This window comes from Ceratosolen solmsi, unplaced genomic scaffold, assembly GCF_000503995.2.
Source record: "Ceratosolen solmsi marchali unplaced genomic scaffold, CerSol_1.0 scaffold41, whole genome shotgun sequence".
NCBI lineage: Eukaryota > Metazoa > Arthropoda > Insecta > Hymenoptera > Agaonidae > Ceratosolen > Ceratosolen solmsi.
In genome coordinates, this window is record NW_011948424.1 from 3233229 (window position 1) to 3254030 (window position 20802).

A 20802-nucleotide genomic window follows, 5' to 3' on the forward strand; every position below is an offset into this window, starting at 1 on the left:
TGATACATACGGTATGCCTTGAGCTTAAATAGAATGATAAGATAATGTCTTACAAAAAATAGCAGTATTGCCCTGTCATTGGAACACAATTACAACATTTTTTTCTCTCAGTAACTATTTACGAATTACCTCGTATGTTGCAGGTGACAGAGAGAGAGAGAGAGAGAGAGAGAGAGACAGAGATTTCGAGAAAAAAAGACGACGGAGAAGTAAGGAAGTATTTTTATAGTCAGGAGATATTTTCCGTGAAGACTGAAAGGACTGACACGACAAAGCAACAAATGTGAGTATCTTAAGCATAAATCTTATTTTTACTGCTCATTTCATCATTATGATATCATTTGTATAGCATTTCGTTGATTCTTCATTTCCATTGTTTCCATTATTCAGTATAATAAAGTACTACTTGAAAAATTCTTATATTATTAAAATGGATTAAATTGCACGCACTTATAATTAATTGCATACACCATATGGACGATTCATATGTACTACAAAGCAATTAATAATTAGTAAAAGAATGTGCTTTCTTTAAATAAACGAAAGATTCAAAGCGGAGCGTACGTGTTAAAAGTTAATTACAAAAATTTTAAATATTTATATATAAAGAAAAATAAACATTCTTATTTAAACGAAATCATTCTGAATAAAAATTATATATTATTTGTTATACTATAGCGTTTTTTTTTTTTTTTTTTTTTCTTAAAATTAAATAAAACGATACTTGAAATTTTATTGCTTTTATGCACGAATTGAATTACTAAACATTTTAGAGTATTATAATCTATAGAATCTGCATTGGTTTTGTTGAATTAATCAAATTTTCAATATATGTTTTCACACACATTTATAAATACGCATACATGCACGCATTTTAAACAATAAATATATGCCAGAAATAATATTTTCAAATATACGTTAAATATGCGATAAATCTGAATAAACAATTAATGAAAAATTTAGTTTTTGCTCATAGTAGATGTATAATTAAAAGGAAAAACTTTAAAAATTATAATAAAAATTTTGAATATTTAAAAATTAATTTTACCATTTCCTTTAATTATTATAGCGATAACTATAGCAACAAATATTATAAATTCTTAATATTGACAGAAAAAGGTTTTTCACGCAGAATTTAACACGCCACTGTCGCATTTTCATTTAAAATAAACACGCTCACATATGCGACTACTGTAATTCTGATTATATTACTTGCTGATATTTTTAAGCTGAAATTTCGAACAAATAAAATTATAGTGAAATGATTAATAATAAAATGTAATTTGTAATTAATTTTATTTATAAGTAAACAATCTCCCGATAAAAGATCCCCAATTATTGCTTTTTATGAACAATTTCAACTTTCGTAATCTTATCATTTCGATAGCTTAATCAGATTATTGTAGAAAATTAATGATGTACTTACTCAATCATAAAAATGCAAAAATTAGAGAAATTATTTTATTGACTAATATTTTTAACTAATGTTTATGATAATTTGACACATTGCCATTTTATTTTCAATCCGATAAGATTAAGATTGTCATGAACTTAATAATACGACAAAAAAAAAACATTTATATATAAAATAATTAAATAAAACAAATATCGGAAAATTAGATTATTTCTAATGTTATATTATTTAAAGTACGTTTTAATAAAAAAAAAATATAGATAAAATTTATATATTTAATCCATTATAATATAATCTTCCTTTTTTTTCTAAATACAATTTAAGAATTTATTTATTAAAATAATATTTTAATTGCAATGAATTTCATGACTAACATCACTTAAATTATATATTTATTATTGTGTAGCCCATCCAAAATATGAGTAAATTCTTTGAATCTCATATTTTTAATTTAAAAATAATATTTTACTTAATGAGAACTAATTAAATATTTATTTTAAATTATTAAATAGTAAAGGATTTAATGAATATTTTCAATTTCATTTATTTTTAATCTATCGTCAATTATATTTGAAATATTTAATAAATTATTTTTTTAACATTTTACAATCAGTAAAATAGCTTATGATTTTTCCAATTTTTAAATATAATTTAAGAATAATAATAATTATTTTTAAGAAGTCTTTTGATCATTGCGTCTTTAATTTAGATTACTTTGTGCGAATATTTTTCAAATAATACTATAAATGGACACTTTTTCATCAATTACTATTTACCAATTAAGGTAAATTTTTAAGGTACCTTAGGTCATGATAAATTAGCAATTTTATATTTTTTCATATTTCTAGCATTGATTAATTAAATACAAGAAATTTTTACAATTATTAGACTTGTGTATTCATATTATAGATAAGAAATTATAATATGTTTGTGTTCACTATAATAAAATCAAATTCAAAAGTCATGTATACATATATATATATATATATATATATTACCTATTATTTAAATTATTGTAAATTTAATGATATCATTAATTTAAAAAGAGAATATAACGAATATAATTAATATGACTGTACTTTAAACTTTAATGTGCATATAAAATATTAGAATTATTTATTTATTTTGGAAATTTTAAATAAATCTATCTTCTATTGTTTTCAACAATTTATTGTATACATTAAACGTTTTTCTTTTACCGTATTCACTAAATTTATAAATACAAAGTAAAGTGCAAAATAAGTATGTATTAGATAAATGTATAATTCAATCTGTACATAATTATATAATATGTACTGACTTTGTAGCAATTCACTATTTATCAGTTATTAAGTATTCTCTATTTGATTATATGAACAATACTATGTAAACACTATATGGAGACATTTTTTCATATTTTTTCAAATGAAAATGCTTTTTAAATCGCTCCTTTCAGACTTATTCTTTTCCTATCAGTTATAGTCTTCTAATTCATAATCGATTGAAACATAAAGCAAGAAAATGTCACGCGAGCATTGAATTATTATTATTTCTTTTCTGCATTAAAAGCATGAATTTCGTTTAAAACAAACAAATCCAAACAATATTTAATTTCAATGGATAATAAGTAAGAAAGAAGAGAAACGGGGAACTATTCTTTAAACCAGCTAGTATTGACATTTTAATTTCAAAATCGCGTCAATATCTAGATTAATTTTATTTATTAGATAAATTCAATTAACCATTGAGCTGTAATATAAGATATAATTTGTTCATCTAAAATAAATATCATTATTATTCATTATAACGTGTCTAATAATTATCTCATGTACAGACAAAAAAAAAAAATAAATAAATATATTATCAGTGTAAGCGTGATATTTATCAAACGATAGTTTAATATAGCCTATTATGTGTTGAACTGCAGTAAGAATAACGTTATTTAATACATGGCACGTTATGAAATCAAATAAACAATACTAATGTTTTAAATTAAATACCTTTGATTAAATAATTTCTTTATAAAATAGTTACATCTACAGTACTTTTCGAGAAATGAAAAAGTGGAAAAATACAAACTTGTTGCACAGAAGAATATGTTCTGTAAAGAATCATTTATAAACCATTTGAAAATGAATGGAATGGGTAGGGTGGGTAGATTTCGCCACGAGATGAAATTTAACATATTAAAAATTTAATTCAACAAAGCTTTGGATTTAAAATTTTTATCAATTGTTTGTAATTTTGTAGAAATTGCGATTGTTTCGAATACCGAATGCTAGAAGATTAGATACTCTGAATTATATTCCGAATTATACTATGAATATATCGATATTTTCTTTACAATATTCATTGCAACATTCAATAATCTTTATAAATAAATTCTTAAAAAAAAAAAAAAAAAACAAGCATGTATAAATATACAAGATAATTATACTATCTTATTATGTTATAGTAAGATCGTTAATTAATTATGTTTCTTAAATTATTTATGCAGTGATATACGAAATAATAACAAAGCTATTAATATTGGTAATATTTATATTAATAATATTAATAATATTTATCTGTAAATTATGATACATCATATATGCATGATGATATATGCATATATGCAAGTACTACTTATATATTAATATATCTAGTATTAACATATTTGATAGTGTTCAATAGAAGTAATAATTTATTAAGATTATTTGATAATATGGAACAGTAAGAGATGCTTTAAGTAATTTTAAAGGTTGAAATAAATTTGGTATACTTTAAATTAGCTATTCAGGCGGTGTTTTATATACAATGAATATACAGAAGATACTCTAACGATTATTTAACAAAACAAGTCTGATTTTAATTTTGAATAAAAAATCCGTTTTATGTTTCTTTTTTTTTTTTATATTTAATTATTTATTTAAAAATTAAAAATTGTTTATTATTTGATTTTCGAAATAATAATTGGCTTGTTATATAAAAAGCTATTATCAAATTATTCTAATTGTATGCAGAGACTTAAATGTGCCCTTTTTGCATTATTACGGGCGATTATTTGAAACATTATATAATTTGAAATTCGTAATTATATGTAATATATTAACTAATATTGAATATAAATTGAAAAGTGGCATTGAGAAGTACGTGCTAAAATACTGAACGTATAATTAATGCATAAATCTAAATTACATATTGAGCATTCGAAATTTAAATATTCGTAGATGAAACCTCCAACGACTCGACGCTTAAATTGTGTCCAGCTTTAAAAAAAAGAAAATGTGAATTTCCCTTGCAGACGAACAATATAAACTTGAATGGGATAATTAGAAAGCAAAGATATAATGGCATCGACTATTCAGCTTTGAAATTACCGCATTGGTTACCAACCGTCACGTGAAATCCTTACGCGGAAAACTCTAAAGTCCCTCTAACGTCGTGTACACGAATTAAGCGAATCGACTTAAAAATATCAAGACTCTCCTCAATTCTTATCTTATTGAGATTCGCAAAGTCTATTACGGCCACTATTAAATTGATCGTGCATACGCGATAGTCCGCATTTTTCTCTCCGAACTAACATTTTATCCTCGCTCGACGCGTCATCACGATTATCTATTCAAGTATGCGATACTAAAAGTGCATTTGTTTGAAAATATGTGTGTCAAATGCGTGAAGCGCATTTTCATTTGAGGGTTCTTGCAATAACGGAAAAATCCATTTATTATAAAATTTTATGCTAATTTATAATATAATGCTTTGATTGTTTGCGAACTCGTTGGCAATGATACTTTTACTTTCTATTGTTAATTGAAATGGGTGAAAAACTTGGGTTTAGTCGAGATGACGTTGTAGAACAATTCACATTATGACAACATCGGTTTATTTAATGCATCGCCAACAATGAAATGTTTTTCATAAAAACATTTGTATCTTAAAAATATATTGATACTAGGATAAGGATACTTTCCATTGATCCACTTACTTGATCATTTGTGCGAAACTATAATTTATTCGATTCAATGCAATGAGATTTTGATTTGAAAAGAAACTATTAATAATAAGCCTCTACTTGATTCGAGACAATTTAAAAAAAAAATAATAATAATAATAAACTTGACGGAATTATGGACACTCTTAAAGTAAAAACTTCCTAAAAACTTGGTAATTATATTTTTGCAAAAAATCTGTAAACGTTCATAGTTCAATCAATGCGAGTAAAATGTTTACCTGGCAATACAAAACTATCCGTTGATTAATTTTATGTTATTTATTTGTTCATAAGAACAATAATAGAAGAAATGCAAATCAGTTTTATGTAAAATAACTTCTCAATGAATTTCTGGATATGTCAAAGTATTTGAGTCTTGTATTATAACGACAGAACATCTATTTACACGATTGTGATGTGCAATTTTCTCAAATCAATATTTTCTGCTATACTATCGTTGTTATTTATTCATATACAAACCCTAGATTGAAATCCAAATATCTGTATAGTGAAAAAATTACAATCATAGTTTTAATTATTAATATAAACTTGCTAAACGAAATCTAGTGGAAGGTTGAAATTTTTTTTTTTTTTTTTTTTTTTTTTTTTTTTTTTTTAATTTAACCGAGCTTTTTAAATACTAAATAAAGAAATGAGCTACCAACATTTCTTACGATTTGTCTAAAGTCAACGATTCATTATGTTGAAATTGCGAACATGTAAATCCTGAGATACAAGCTGTCTTCATCGATAAAAACAATCAATTTGCAAAGCTATGCGAATGCGCCGACACCTATGTACGTCTGTAATAATTCAAGTGATATTGACATTTACAATACGTACGCTATGTAAGGCCGATAAGTGGAAAAATATGAAACGATCAACTGGAGCTAATAATAATCGCATTCAAAGGGAAAATTAGCCTAGTCAGTCGCTTCTTAAAAGCGACAATGACTCCTTAAGATCAACCGATCAACAAAGCTTAAACATCTCTTGTGCATATATGCACGCAAACTATGCTCGCATACTTACGCGAGTGACAACTACTAAACTTCACTGTTCACCATATCAATGTGTCCTGTTAGAGTTCTTAGAAATATAAAAAATTTTATCGATTTTTTCTTGCGACATGATAGACTACTTTGTTCATACAACATTAACTTTCATATATATATATATATATATATAATTTTTATAATATTACTTTAATATTATTAACTTATTAATATTTAATAACTTTTTATAAATATTAAAAGAAATTCTGCAGATTTAAGAATGGATTTATTATTTTAATTGTATTTTAACAAAAAAAAAAAAAAAAAAAAAAAAAAAAAAAAAAAAAAAAAAAAAAAATTTTGTTCTTATTTTATTTAATTTTGCACTTGATAATTATTTTCTACTAATATACTGAAGGTCTTTTATTTTATTCCAAGATATTTGACGATAACAAATCCTGTTAGTAGCTTATGTGCATCTGAAATAAATAAAGAGTTTAATAATATATATGCTGCGTAAATTCTGAAAGGTATAAGATTTTAATTTAAAATTATTGAGAATATTTTGTATTATATGAGGGTGAAAACCATACGTTTAGCTTTTACATCATTCATAAAAATGGTAATTTTATTGAACAATATAATAATATTGAAACAAGTTAATTCATTTAGTTCGTTCATTCTATTTTTATATTATAGATTGTGCATACTTGTTTAGTTTATTTCCTCACGATAGAGATTTATGTATCAACAAATTTATTTATTTCACAAATTTTTGTGCACTGATATTTTTATAAAAATTATATAATTTATAATTGAAAGATTGAGGTAGTTATTGAAATAATCTTTACATGTGTAAATTTAATGTTTATGTTCGGAATGTAAAGTTTCAATTTATCTAATGTTTCTATGTTGTATTGTAGCGCAAAAATTACAAATTAATTTTATTATTATTGATTTTATCGTTGAAAATACTTACAGACTAAGGTATTAATAAATAAAGTGTCTGTCAAATATGCATCTCAATTGGCAACGAATGATCTACTCAATTTCACGTTGTGCGTGCGTGCGTGCGTGCGTGCGTGCGTGCGTGCGCGTGCCTGTGTGTTCATGCGTATAGTTGTCATTTACACTTCCTCTATCCAAGTAAATTGCCCTATCGTACCATTGTAATATACAAGCTCAAAATAATAACATCCATTTCATGTCTACGATTTGCTTTTATTAAATATAATTTATTTATTTATTTATTTATTAAAAGTATTTAAATATTTAAAATTATGTGGCTGTTACTTCATATTTTGCAATATTTATAAATGATTGTTGAAAGTATGACTTAGAAAAGTGATCTTATTGTAAGTAAAAAAACATTTTTTCAACATGCTTGTCGCAACATTACAATCGCAAATTAACTGAGCTATTCATTTTATATATCATAGGATATATCCTAAGGATTAGCATACACGTATATAATTATAACAATATACAATGATATATTTAAATGGCTATTGACTTGATATTATGTTTATATTTCCAATAATGTTGCAACAACCTTCACTCTTGATTTGTTTATTTAAATGCTTGTATGTTAATTAGCAGCATCATATGAATGATTGCGTACAATGATAAATTAATAAATAATATCATAATTGTTACGAATTGTTAAATCAAAATTATTTTTATAAACAAAGTGTAATTTATATATACTATTGGAGAAATATTTTTAGAGAAACAAAAGTGACTTGTCGAAATTGACAAGTAACTTACTAATAAAATGTTGTTTATTAATAATTTGTGCACAACATAGTTTAAATATTGAATATCAAATATTTCTAAAAATAAATAATCACTCGATTTATTTTTCATTATAATTAAAATATATAAAATTCAATATATTAATACATTGATTTTTATTGTCTGTCAGCTGACATAAATTTACCAACTGACATCGGTCAATTTTCAACAATTTACACTAACGAGTGTCAAATAAAAGTATAAAAATAATTAAAATCAGTATTTTTCTTATAAATAATTACTGCCAAAATTATATTATGGCCAGTTTAATATACATTAAACACTAATAATCGTTTGAATGTATGAGAATACTTTGGTATCGCGCTTGTGATTAAATTATAAATGCGTGGATAAAAGCGTGGCTAAGTTATCTTTTAGAAACACTAAGTAATTTTAAATTAAATGAAAATGATGACACATAATAATTTCAATTACTCTAACGCTTTTTTTTACTAATACCATAAAAATATAATTTTTACATACGTGAAAAATATTTGGTCGATTTAAAGTTTGTCGATGACAATATAAAGAAAGCATAAAGATTATAAAATTTGTAGCGCATAGATGTTTGTCGATATATAAATTAATTATATTCGATAGATTTTTCTTTATGTGACCTTGTTAGTTTACATTAAAGAAGAAGAGGTTATTGTGGAAAATAGTTTAGCATTGAAAAGCAATGAGTCGCTCATTAAGAAACAAAAATGATTGTTAAAGGACTTTTATTTTATAAATATTTTAAATAATTGCAAATATAATTTATTTTACAAATCATACATTAAACAAATTGAAAAAAAAAAAAAATAATAAAAATAAATTTCTTAACGTTACTTATTATAATTTTATATGTGAATAATCTAATAAATAACAGTACTTAAATAAATAATTGTAATATAATTAATTAATCATTTTTAAGAATTTGAAGAGAAAAGAATGATTAATTTCCTAAACTTTTAAAGGGTTTTTCTTTGAAACAAAATATCTTATTCTTCATATACGTATATTTTATTTCTATATATTTTATAAACTTCTTAAAAATATTCTTATAAATTTCTATCTATAAAACAGATGTAAAACATCGTATATGTTAGAAATATATATTATAGTGATTTAATTCATATTTCAATGTAACCTTGATTTATCCACAACTAACTGTAAATTTTTATCGAGCCTCTAAAATAGAAGAGACAATCTATGTAATTTTATTTATTTATTTATTTAATTATAAATAATTACAACGATAAATTTAAGAGAGAAAAAAAACTAATGAATATTGTCCATACGACGATATAAAGAACTTTTTATTAGTTATATTTAGCAATTAAGTTGAACAACGTCCTTCTATTACAGGTTAGCTGTGTAGAGTTTTATTTCCACACTTCATACTTTCCAGATTTGTGATCTTCCGTCCTCGATAAACTTTCTTTTCCTGCTTTGGTTTTTTCTTTCACGCACTGTTGTTACGTTGTTACGGTATTCATAGATCACTCTTATAGTATCCATTTCTTTATAACTGGTAAATTTATATATATATATATATATATATATATATGAAATGTATAACATATAAAATAAAATTCGTATTAAAAAATTATACTTTTAATTTAAATACCGAACTTTCAATGTATATATTTTATAAAGCTAAATTAAACTGAAAATATCGTAATAAAAAAAAAAACGTATAAAGTATAACGGTATTTGTCATTTATTGCTATATGTGATTTATGATATAAAGTTGTAATATTTATAAAAAAAAAAAAAAAAACTTATATACGTCTGTATAATTTCATAATTAATTATTGAACTTTACATTTATACTAACTACATTTATAAAATATCTTTGAATTTTGTTTCATATAATTTATTTACTCGTCGTGTTAGTAGTTTTTTTTTTTTATTAATTATGTATTTTAAGTAATTAATTGAATGACTCGAATAAGTTTATTTTAACCTCATATTCCTTCATTATTTTACAATGATATATTATTTATAAAACTTAATCATATGAAATAATCGAATAGCTAAATATGTCCTTTATTAACATACTTGTTTTTAATTTAAATTTTTGTTTTATCTTATAATTATCTGAGGTAAATTTAATTTCCTGAATTGAAAATTAAAGATAAATTTTTAAATAATATTAATTAATTAATAAAAACTGATAATATAGTATAAATTTTGTATTTTAGTATATTAAAATGTTATTATCCAAATGAATACGATGGTGTTAAATAAGAAAATAATATTAAATGTAATTATTTTATATATACCATTGTTGAGCATCAATAAGGAAATATTCTAAATAATATGTATAAAGAGCCAAGGAGGAAAGAAGAATATATTTGTACAAAATATAATTAATTATGAAAGTATAGACAATAAAAGTACAGTGCAATATTAATGTACATGATAACTTTCCAACTCTCATTTAATAAATTGATTTACTCCGTATAATAAGTATAATAGGTAATAAATGATGTTTTAGATGCGGCGACAAGGACAAGATGTAATGCAGGTTAACCTGGCTGGCATCAGGCGAGACATTGTCAATCTTGCCCACAACTACAGCAATGCTCAGGTGAGCAAATGTTCACGCACCATCGAGTTGCCTTTCCGTTTGCAATAATTTCTACTCGCACCTCTCATTCTTCCCATCCTCCCCTCTTCTTCTAAATTTTATCATTAGCTTATGAGCTTATTATATTATAATGCGAACGCGCAAGCTTTATTTAGCATTAATTGTCAATCGGCTACTCTTTTCACCGCTCAATTTAAACTCCCACTCGTGCCTTTTCACATTTATTATTGGTTTTAATATAGAAAGTACTATAAAAGATGAAAATTGACATGCCATTGTTAAATAAAAGTGACTTTTCCTTTCCTTTTAAATGTTATGCTTTTTTAGTTTCTTTAGAAAGTCCATGCATGCGTACCGCGACAAAGAGAAGAAAGAAATATATCACAATAGTAATGAATTTCTTATAATACGTTGATGCGACTGTACATTGATTAAAGATTCATGCGTGTACATAATATTTTTTAAACTCGAACTTAATTCGTTGCGAAAATTATTATGATTAAAGTAAAGATATCAGCTCGTGATAAAAAAAAAAAAAAGAAAAGAAAAGAAAAATTAATATATAAAGGAATTTCATGGATTTGAAATAGTTTTATCTACAAGTGGTATCTTTAATATATCATAATGTGAACGAATTTATAATTAATATATGTGTTTGATATTTATTTAATCGATACACTTATTTAGAGTATTTTTTTTTTTAGATAGATTTATTACCAATACTAAGCAGCAAAATAGAACTAATTTAGAGAATTATAATAATAAAAAAAAAAAAAAAAAAAAATACTACTTTGCGTTTTATAATTATATATTTTTTCATACATTTCCAATAAAGAAAGGATTTTAATTATTTATTTTTATTTACAAAATAACTTCAAGTATTAAAATTGCTTTATATATATCCAGTGTGGAAATATTAATTTAACAATGAATATTACCGAATCACTTGCATTTAAAAGCCAATTCATATGTTGTACAATTGTAATATCGTGTACATCGATTAATTATTATTAGTTTTGTCCATTAACATAGATAAACTTCCAATTCGTATTTCTACTTCATTTATTATCGGCTAAAAACCACTTGACAATATATTTTAAGTGTCACTATTAGCTAAAGTGTCTGTCAATGTACACTTCCTTCTTCGTCGGCGATAAAAAAAAACATGTTTTTTTGTTTTGTTTTTTGTTTTTTTTTCTGTTTAATACGAATAATAACGTACTCGGCAGACATATTATTCGACGAGGCTAATTGTTACAAATCAACTTGTAGAAAGCAGTGCGCAAGGCAACGAGCAACGATCCTTGGGGCCCGAGTAGCACTCTCATGGGAGAAATTGCCGACCTCACCTACAACGTCGTCGCTTTCACGGAGATCATGCAGATGCTATGGAAGCGTCTCAACGACCATGGCAAGAACTGGCGACACGTGTATAAGGCCCTTGTGCTCCTGGAGTACCTCATCAAGACCGGCACTGAGAAGGTCGCCCAACAATGCAAGGAGAACATCTACGCCATTCAGACACTCAAAGGTGCGCCCCGTCTCCCGACTCCTTTAGGTGTGGCTCCGTGACCCCGTCTCCCCTACTCTACTTCCTTTACTTTACTCTTTCGCCTTTTTGAGTACTTTATATCCTTTATATTATGCAGCTCACTCTGCCTTAATTTAAAAACTGTGCTTTCAAAGTGCACGGGAGTCAAATTTTGTTCCCAACATTCGCACACCTCTATTGCCACTGCTCTCGGGTTTATTAATGATTTTATAAGCTTTCTTAGAGCGACATATTTCCTACGTTCGCTGAATTTTATTATTGAGCATTACAAGTACTTATGCTATTATTATGTGAAATTGTAACAACGTGAAATTAAAATAACATTAAAATGAAATAAACGTAATAGAAAAATTTATCCGAATAATCTGTTATTAGTAAAACATTTTAATTGTTTAAATATTATGAGAAAAATGGTGAAACCATATGTACGTATAATATTAATATTATTAACAAAAATGTTTTCATTAGATTCTAAATATAAATTCATTTCTCTGTTAAAGACTTTTTAATCTTTTAAGCAAATGTACGAAGCAAAAATTAAGTAAACTGCTTTGAAATGTTCTTAATATATAGTCTTTAATGCAAAAAAAAAAAAAAAAAGTTTCAAGTATTTTAAATATTTATATGATAGCACATTATAAAATACAATTTATTCGGTAGTGAAGATTTAAAAAAACATTTCTTTCTTTTTAATAATTCTTGAATGATTAATTATTGGAATACATTACTGTACATAAACTTAATCCATAGTAAATATACATATTTGATATTTTATTAATAGTTATATTGTAACATATTTATTACTGATGGTAATTGAAAACTAATTAAAAATTTAAAGGTGAATGTAATATTTATTAAAATTTAATATAAGTGAAATTTCACTATTTTTATTTAGTCGAAATTATCTCACGTTTAATTAATAATTGAAGCCACCAATTTCATTTATAGAAGATTCATAAATTGCTGTTTATATGTAAGATTTTACAAATATGTGCGTGCGTGCGTGTATCATTCATTAGCCATTAGTTCTTCATACTACGTATCTTAATATAATATTAATTTTCTATCTACATAAATAATTGATCCTGCTTTATTGTTAAAATGATCATTTATCCCTCTAAAATGGCATTTCAAGCTTATTTTTACCGAAAAACTTTACAGATTTTCAATACATGGAGGGACATAAAGATCAAGGGATAAATGTAAGAGAAAAAGCTAAGCAATTGGTGGCCTTATTAAGGGACGATGAAAGATTAAGAAACGAAAGAGCAAGAGCACTTAAAGCTAAAGAAAGATTTGCACAGTCTCTCAGCGGTTTTGGTAGTGATGGGATTGATACCGTTTCACCAGTTAGCAGCGACGTAAGTTTACACATTCGTAATCAATTAATCGCTATTCATTAGTAAATTATCTATGAAAGTCTAAATATTAAATTATACCTGTAGTTTCAAGAATGGGAACCATGTCATCTGTCGGAATCTTCATCAAGACGTAAGAATCTCTTTACTGCTTTTCATTAACTTTATGTTATATCTCCAAAGTCAAGAAATTTCTTCGCCATATCTCTTAATAGCTCATCGCGATGTGATATTATTTGAATATCAGCAATGATTATCAATAGATTGCAATTTAATTATTCTTGACTTACAGACGATATAAATTTTAATTTTGGCATGCTCGTACAGTATTAATTAGAAGCAGTAATAGTTCATTACGTTACCCATTTTTTGTTTTTCAGCCGAATTGGAGGCTGCCAGGCCTCAAACAGTGGGAGAAGAAGAACTTCAACTGCAACTCGCCTTAGCAATGTCGAGGGAAGAAGCTGAACAGGAAGAGCAAAGAAGGCGCAGCGATGATGTTAGGCTGCAATTGGCACTTAGCCAAAGTCAACAAGACTTTAAGTTAGTAAACATAATTTTCAACATTTTTCTTTATAATTAAAAAAAATTTGAACGGCACTTCTTGTTTGCTTAAATAGAACAGACGATGTATTATTGCTCGTAAAACGTCAATATTACTATTGTATTTACATTGACAATACTTTTACGTAACTAGATAAAGCTAATGCCATTGAAGTCAAGTCATTAATCACATTTAAGAAATGCAAATACATTGCCGTTAATGTCATTATACTCGCTATATTGCATCGAAATTTTACATTACTTTGTTAAAAATATATAACGATATATCATTGACTACAAGTCGCATAAAAATATATTGATTTTATAATAGAACACCTCAGGAGAAACAAAGTCACATGCTCGATCTACTCGATGTGAATTTGGGGGAGGCCAGTGGCACGAATGCTCAACTTGATCCTTGGGGAGTACCGATACCAACGCCTCCACCTCCAAGACCTCAGGTACACGACTTGTAATGTAAATTGCATTTTTAAATGAATATAAAATAATTGACAGTGCATGAAACGTTCATTTTGCATGTTTGCACGGCAGTCTCTGGATCTTTCGCTATTTAATATTTACAAGGTATGTTGGTGCAAAAAAATAAAAATAAAATAAATAAATAAATAAATAAATAAAAGTTTGTTACGTAAATTATTAGTGTTATTGTAGCTCATTATTTTTCGTAATTTATAAAATCATATTCTGTAATAATTAGAAGAAAAACATTTTTAGACAATGTTGTCATAAACAAAAGGTGGTTCATTATTTATCATATTTCAAATTTAGATCTCTCATTTATTATTACAAAATATTACACACATTAATACCATATTTACATACTACTTCTAGATTTTTTTTAAATTTCTGATGTTATGCTAAATCAAGTTATGTAAATTATTCTGTAAAGAAGTTAAATTAATTACAATTTCAATATCGATAAAAAAATTAATGACTTAATCGAGAATTTAATCTACATTCATCGGTTTTTACAATACTCACCTTTTGAAAGAATGAAAGAATGAAAAATTTTGGTGTAAAAAACAACAATTTTGTAAAGAAAAAAAACAACTAAATATCATATTTGATTATTAAAATGATTTGTTTTATGTAAATTATAAGATAGAAAAACATTATATATTTATATAATTTATAATTTAATTTATTAAAATATTATGATTGTTCAAAGTTCCGAGACCTGGAGAGATAATGAGAATGTAAAAGATATTATTTTATTTTACTTATTAAAATCGATTTATGAAATCTATTATCCCCATCCATTTATCTATCGAAGCCCACATATACTAAATAAATGTAATTTATATTTTCTTTCATTTAATGTTCATTTCATTATATCTAAGGATCTTTTACTTCATTAATACATTAAGCAAATATAATTTTTAGACACAAAATGATCCATGGTCTGCTCCAGCAACAAACAATGGCACTACCGGATCAGCGCTTGATCCTTGGGCTCCAGTTTTACCACAACGACCGAGTAAGTACATTTCCAATAAGTTAAAAATATATTTTACTTTCTCGTAATCACATTAATTTTAACATCAGCTTCAAATTAACATCTTTTTTGTACTTTTTGCATGATTACGACACTTTCTTAATTCTGGCTAACAGGATCTCCAGGTAAATGCATAATCCTATATTAATAATAGGCTAACTTTTTTTAACTCACTCAATAAATTATAATGCAGATTTTAATGCAGAATAATTATAAAATTTATTGCTCGAGTTTCATTTAACTATTTACATTCTCGTATGCGTTATAAAAGAAGGCGTTACGTAATTATTCTATTTAATGCGTAAAAAGCCCTATAAATAACAATTTCTTTTTTTAATTTACCAACCAACTTTCGGTATATATTTTGATAAATCGTAGGATAAAATAAATGAAATAAATATTATGAGTACATCTGTTCTCTTGCTTGTACATCATATTATATAACGTCTTTTATCGAATTACATCAATTCATGTGCATAATTTTTAAACGAGTACATATAATTTTTTCATAAAATTAATTTCCAACATTTCTAAAAATGTAATATCAATGAATGTCGTAGAATAATCTTAAATAAGTAAATAATATACTTATTTTTAGCTGCTACCGTCGATCCTTGGCGAGCTCCTGCACCATCCCCGGCAACAGTGACTCCAGTACCAGTACCACCCCGCGTACTGGATCCTTGGGCTCCTGTTTCAACAACTGCAGATACGAAAGTAATCATTGAATTCTATATAATTGACATTATTCCGAAATTTTACTCACTACTCCTTTCAATCAATATGTTTTTAAGATATAATAATAAGTATTGTAATTGCTCGAAAATTGAAATGTTATTTTTTCTTTTATTATAGCTGGCACCTATTGGATTTAATATATCGTCATCAACTGCCAATTTTAGTTCGAATAGTAATGGATTTAATGGCTTAGGATCGACTTTTAATTCCACATCTTCGAATCAAGAAAATAATAGTCCACTTGGCGACCTCGATGAATTTGACGTTATTAGCAATAGAAATAAAATTGGTTCTAGCCCACAACCAATAAATAATGGTAATTATAATTTAGAAAATATGCTTTTGTAAATAATTGAAATAAACATACGGGGTTTATTTAATTTTTTTTTTTTTTTTTTTTTTTTTTTTTTTTTTTTAATAAAAATATAACATTTAAAGTAAAAATGGAGAAGTGATGTTAAATAAGTACTTACTTAATTCTTAAACAGTATGTACAAAAGTATTAATATATTTTTTGAAGAAAAAAAATTCATTATACTATTAAAAAAGCATCTAAAATTGCATAAAATTATATATTCAACACAGGCATTTACAGTAATAATCAACTTTATCGAAGGAAATTTTCAACTATTAATACATTTATTTCTTTGCTGTACAATTTTCTTTTTATAATAAATAAGTGTTCTAGAGAAAATAATGATATTAAAAATTTAAATCAAATATGACTGAATGAGATATTCAATTATATTAAAAAATTAATAATAATAATAATAAGTACTTTTATGCTTTAAAATAATTATTAGCAGTAAAATAAATATTTTTCATTGTAACTAAAAGAGAAATGATAATCCTGAAATAATATTTAATAATCAGGTAATACAACTTCACCGGATCCGTTTGATTTACGAGGCCTCGTGGACACTATGCCGCCTAGCACAGGTGCAGTGAAAAAGACTCCGCAATCATTTCTGGGTGAAAATTCGGCTCTCGTAAATCTCGATAATCTCGTAAGCGCATCGTCGATAAAAACTCCAGCACCAACACCAGCGGGTAATCGTCACGTTTCATTCTTATTTAATTATATTAATTTAAACAATATATAAATTTGTACAAATGTATTTGAAATTAATTCAGAAAAAATTATAATATAATTGGCAGTAATTTAAAACCAAATTAAAAATCTTTTAACGTTTACTCTATGCCTGTGTAGCAGCATTTCATTGGAAGTAATTTTTGTAAGTATAACAAAAAACAAACAAAAAAAAAAAAAAAACATTAAAAGACAGTGAATAGTAATGCATGGTGGCATGACGAAACCAATGTTAAAGTAGAATTTCTTTTAAAAATTATATATCTGAAATTAATTTTATTCTTTAGAAATTTCCTTTTACTTTTATTAAAACTACTCTTTTTTATTTTTTATTTATATTCGTTGTCTGTATGTAAATGTAAATGTAAAAGTAGTATATGTTATTACACAATTGGAAATAATTTATTGATTAATTCAAATAAAATTATACGATATAATAGTTTACTAGTCATATTCTTTGATGAATATACCCAAATTAATAAATAGATTATTAGTTTTATTACTTTTAAAATATAATAATAATAATAATAATAGAATTTTTATCGATAAATAATAAAATATTCATCAAATATAAAATATGGTAATTTTTAGAAAGAAATAGGTAATTATAAATAGAAGATATAGTGATATCATGTAACCGACCAGAAATCTTATACAATCTACAGTAGGGAAAACGATTCTGAAATAGACTTTAAAACACTAAAGTACAGAACAAACGTAGAAATCAAATTATGCTTTATGTTTATAGTATATTGTTTATAGTATATAGTTGCTAAGAAATAATAAAACTAAAAAGCACTAGCATTATATATATGCCATTAAATTAAATTAAATGTTTAGATAATGAATTGTATGAATTTAATTTATTTTTATGAATAATGCAAAAAGTAAAACACCAAAAAGTAATAATTTAAAATTAAAATATTGATTGCTAAATGATAACAATAATGCCGTTGCTTTCATTGAAAAAGTTATATGAAAATTATTTAATACAAACAAACATTATTGTAAAAACATCATTTAAAATAATTAAATTAACAGCACTTGAAAATGAAAGAAAGGATTATAAAATATTGCCAAACAGTAGATTGCAAAATATAATATTTAATAAAATATGTTATTGCTTAATTGATAGTTAATTTGGTTAATAATAATCTATTGTTAAATTCTTTCCAACTGTGTATATGTACAATGTGTCAACATTTTTCATAGTTTCGACAATTAAAAGCTGGCAAAACGAATTGCAAACAATAGTAATTCATTTGTAATAATTCTATATTTTGCGTATTAGCTTAAAAAGTGTATTAACAAAATATTTAAAAATAAGCGATTACTACATATTATATTTGTGCAATTGTTTATTAATATAATTAAAAATTGAATATAAATGTCTTTAAGAGATATGAAACTTTAGTTGAAGTCTCCTTCCTAAACGTCATATTTTTCATATATTTGAAAATTTAATCTGTTCTTGGTCTGTCAAATTATTACATTGAATAAAACGAAAACATAAAATTCCTTGTTAATATTTTGAAATTACAGTGGTATTAAAAGATTTGAAAGCATGAAAGCAAAAGAATTTTATAATCTTTGTAAAAATGACACGTTCACTTAAGCATTCGATATTGTATGCATATTTTTAGCAGAATATAAAGCACAATTGCCAATAGTAATAACTAATTACATAACTCTTCATCTTTGTCTTACGCAGTGCTAATATAAACGGCTCGAGGAATTTTATGTAACATAGAACATTCGTCTGCAGCCTAAATTGTCCATATAAAAATTGTTATGAAATTCTTATGAAAGCTTGCTAACAATTGTAAATACTTGCAGCACCCATACCGTATTCGGCAAATCCATTCGCACCGGTGACGCCTCCTCCACGTCCTTCGATTAATCAGATTCGACTGGATCCCTGGAGCAGTACGAACGCAAATGCGACCTCGACACCGACAACGGCGGCCACGGCGAATCCATTCCTTTCGTAGCCGATTGCCAATGAGCATCGCAACATCCGTGCCGTCACTTCCCGCGCAGAGGAGTACGACGATGCATCGCACGCTTGATAACAGCTAAATAATACGCGCATAAGATAACAAAACTTTTTCGAAAACGAAGCCCTGTGCGGTATAAACAATTATCGAGTCAAAAGGCTTTGTTGCAAGTACGTTGTGTACAAGTTGGAGTACAAGAGAATTATCGCTGTTCTGCAATCTCTGAAATTAAAAGATTATGAAAACATACATTAGAACACACGTAAACGCTCGCACACACGCGCGCGCGCACACACACACACACACACACACACACACACCCACCCACGTAAACGTGGAGAAACAAAAAACCGAGAGATTACGAAAGAGTTGAAAAGCGCGTGAGAAATTGAAAATCAATTTGTATTTTATCTTCGAACGTTTTGAGATCCGTATGATGAAAAATAGATTTTATACTTCATCCTTTTTCATATATGTATAGCATATTTTTCGAGTATCAGAGTAAAGAAGTAAAGAACGCCGGATATTGAGGAGATACTTTCTTTTTGTAGAGCTATTATTATTATTATTATTATTATTATTATTAAATATTATTAAATATTATTAAATATTATTAAATATTATTAAATGTATATATGCATACACATGTATATGCATGCATGTACATATGTATAAATGAGGATATGCACGTGTATGTGTATATATGTATAATATCCTATCATTAAAAGAGAATGGAATCAATAATGAAATGATAATGATAAAGACAGATGTAAAGAGATGCATTTCATGTTTGGTAATAAAAGATAGAAATGAAGGCATGTGAAAGCGTGCGCTCTACTTTATTATATTAAACAAGATTCCGTTTTCAAGTGAATATATAAAGACTCTTTGATAAGTGAGCTTTAGAAATTTTCGTGGTTTCTTTAACTCAGCCTTAAAGATAGACTCCATCCCAGAAGCAAGATATATATATATTTTTTTTTTTTTTTTTTCAATACGTATGTACATGATTTTTTTTAGTAAAATGACAGAAAGAGCAGCCTATAAATATTTGATTTGATATTAATTAAAAGTTGGAACGACATGGTCATATTTTTACTTTTATTTAATGTGTAGGAAACGTGTTTTCCTTTGTCCACGGTGCAATAATGTAATATTGTTTTAAAATATTGGTGATGGGTCATTTTTAGAGACAATAGTGAAAACTTTGAATAGAATTGTATTTTTTCTTATATCAAAATGACATTGACATCTGCCAAGACACGAGATTTA

General features: G+C 25.8%; 1 protein-coding gene across 2 annotated transcripts; it reads left to right on the plus strand.

Annotated features, from left to right (window-relative positions):
• Positions 1 to 196: 196 nt before the first annotated feature.
• On the plus strand, positions 197 to 19794 carry lqf (epsin homolog lqf). 2 transcript variants are annotated; one of them, XM_011499977.1, is made up of 13 exons: positions 197 to 283; positions 10644 to 10736; positions 12009 to 12267; positions 13450 to 13649; positions 13734 to 13779; positions 14027 to 14189; positions 14521 to 14650; positions 15594 to 15687; positions 15822 to 15830; positions 16304 to 16422; positions 16561 to 16759; positions 17317 to 17493; positions 19370 to 19794. In XM_011499977.1, exons 2-13 carry the CDS (start codon positions 10644 to 10646, stop codon positions 19522 to 19524), a joined length of 1644 nt encoding a protein of 547 aa, XP_011498279.1. In that variant the 5' UTR covers positions 197 to 283; the 3' UTR covers positions 19525 to 19794. The 2 variants fall into 2 exon arrangements, with proteins under 2 accessions (XP_011498279.1, XP_011498280.1); XM_011499978.1 differs by lacking the exon at positions 15822 to 15830.
• Positions 19795 to 20802: the final 1008 nt, after the last annotated feature.

What these genes read in the sequence shown, in the direction of transcription:
- lqf (XM_011499977.1), top strand. Translation starts at nt 10,644, where the DNA reads ATGCGGCGACAAGGACAAGATGTAATGCAGGTTAACCTGGCTGGCATC. An exon ending in TTTCACCAGTTAGCAGCGAC is followed by an intron (nt 13,650 to 13,733) that starts GTAAGTTTACAC and finishes TTATACCTGTAG; the next exon opens with TTTCAAGAATGGGAACCATG. An exon ending in GTCGGAATCTTCATCAAGAC is followed by an intron (nt 13,780 to 14,026) that starts GTAAGAATCTCT and finishes TTTGTTTTTCAG; the next exon opens with CCGAATTGGAGGCTGCCAGG.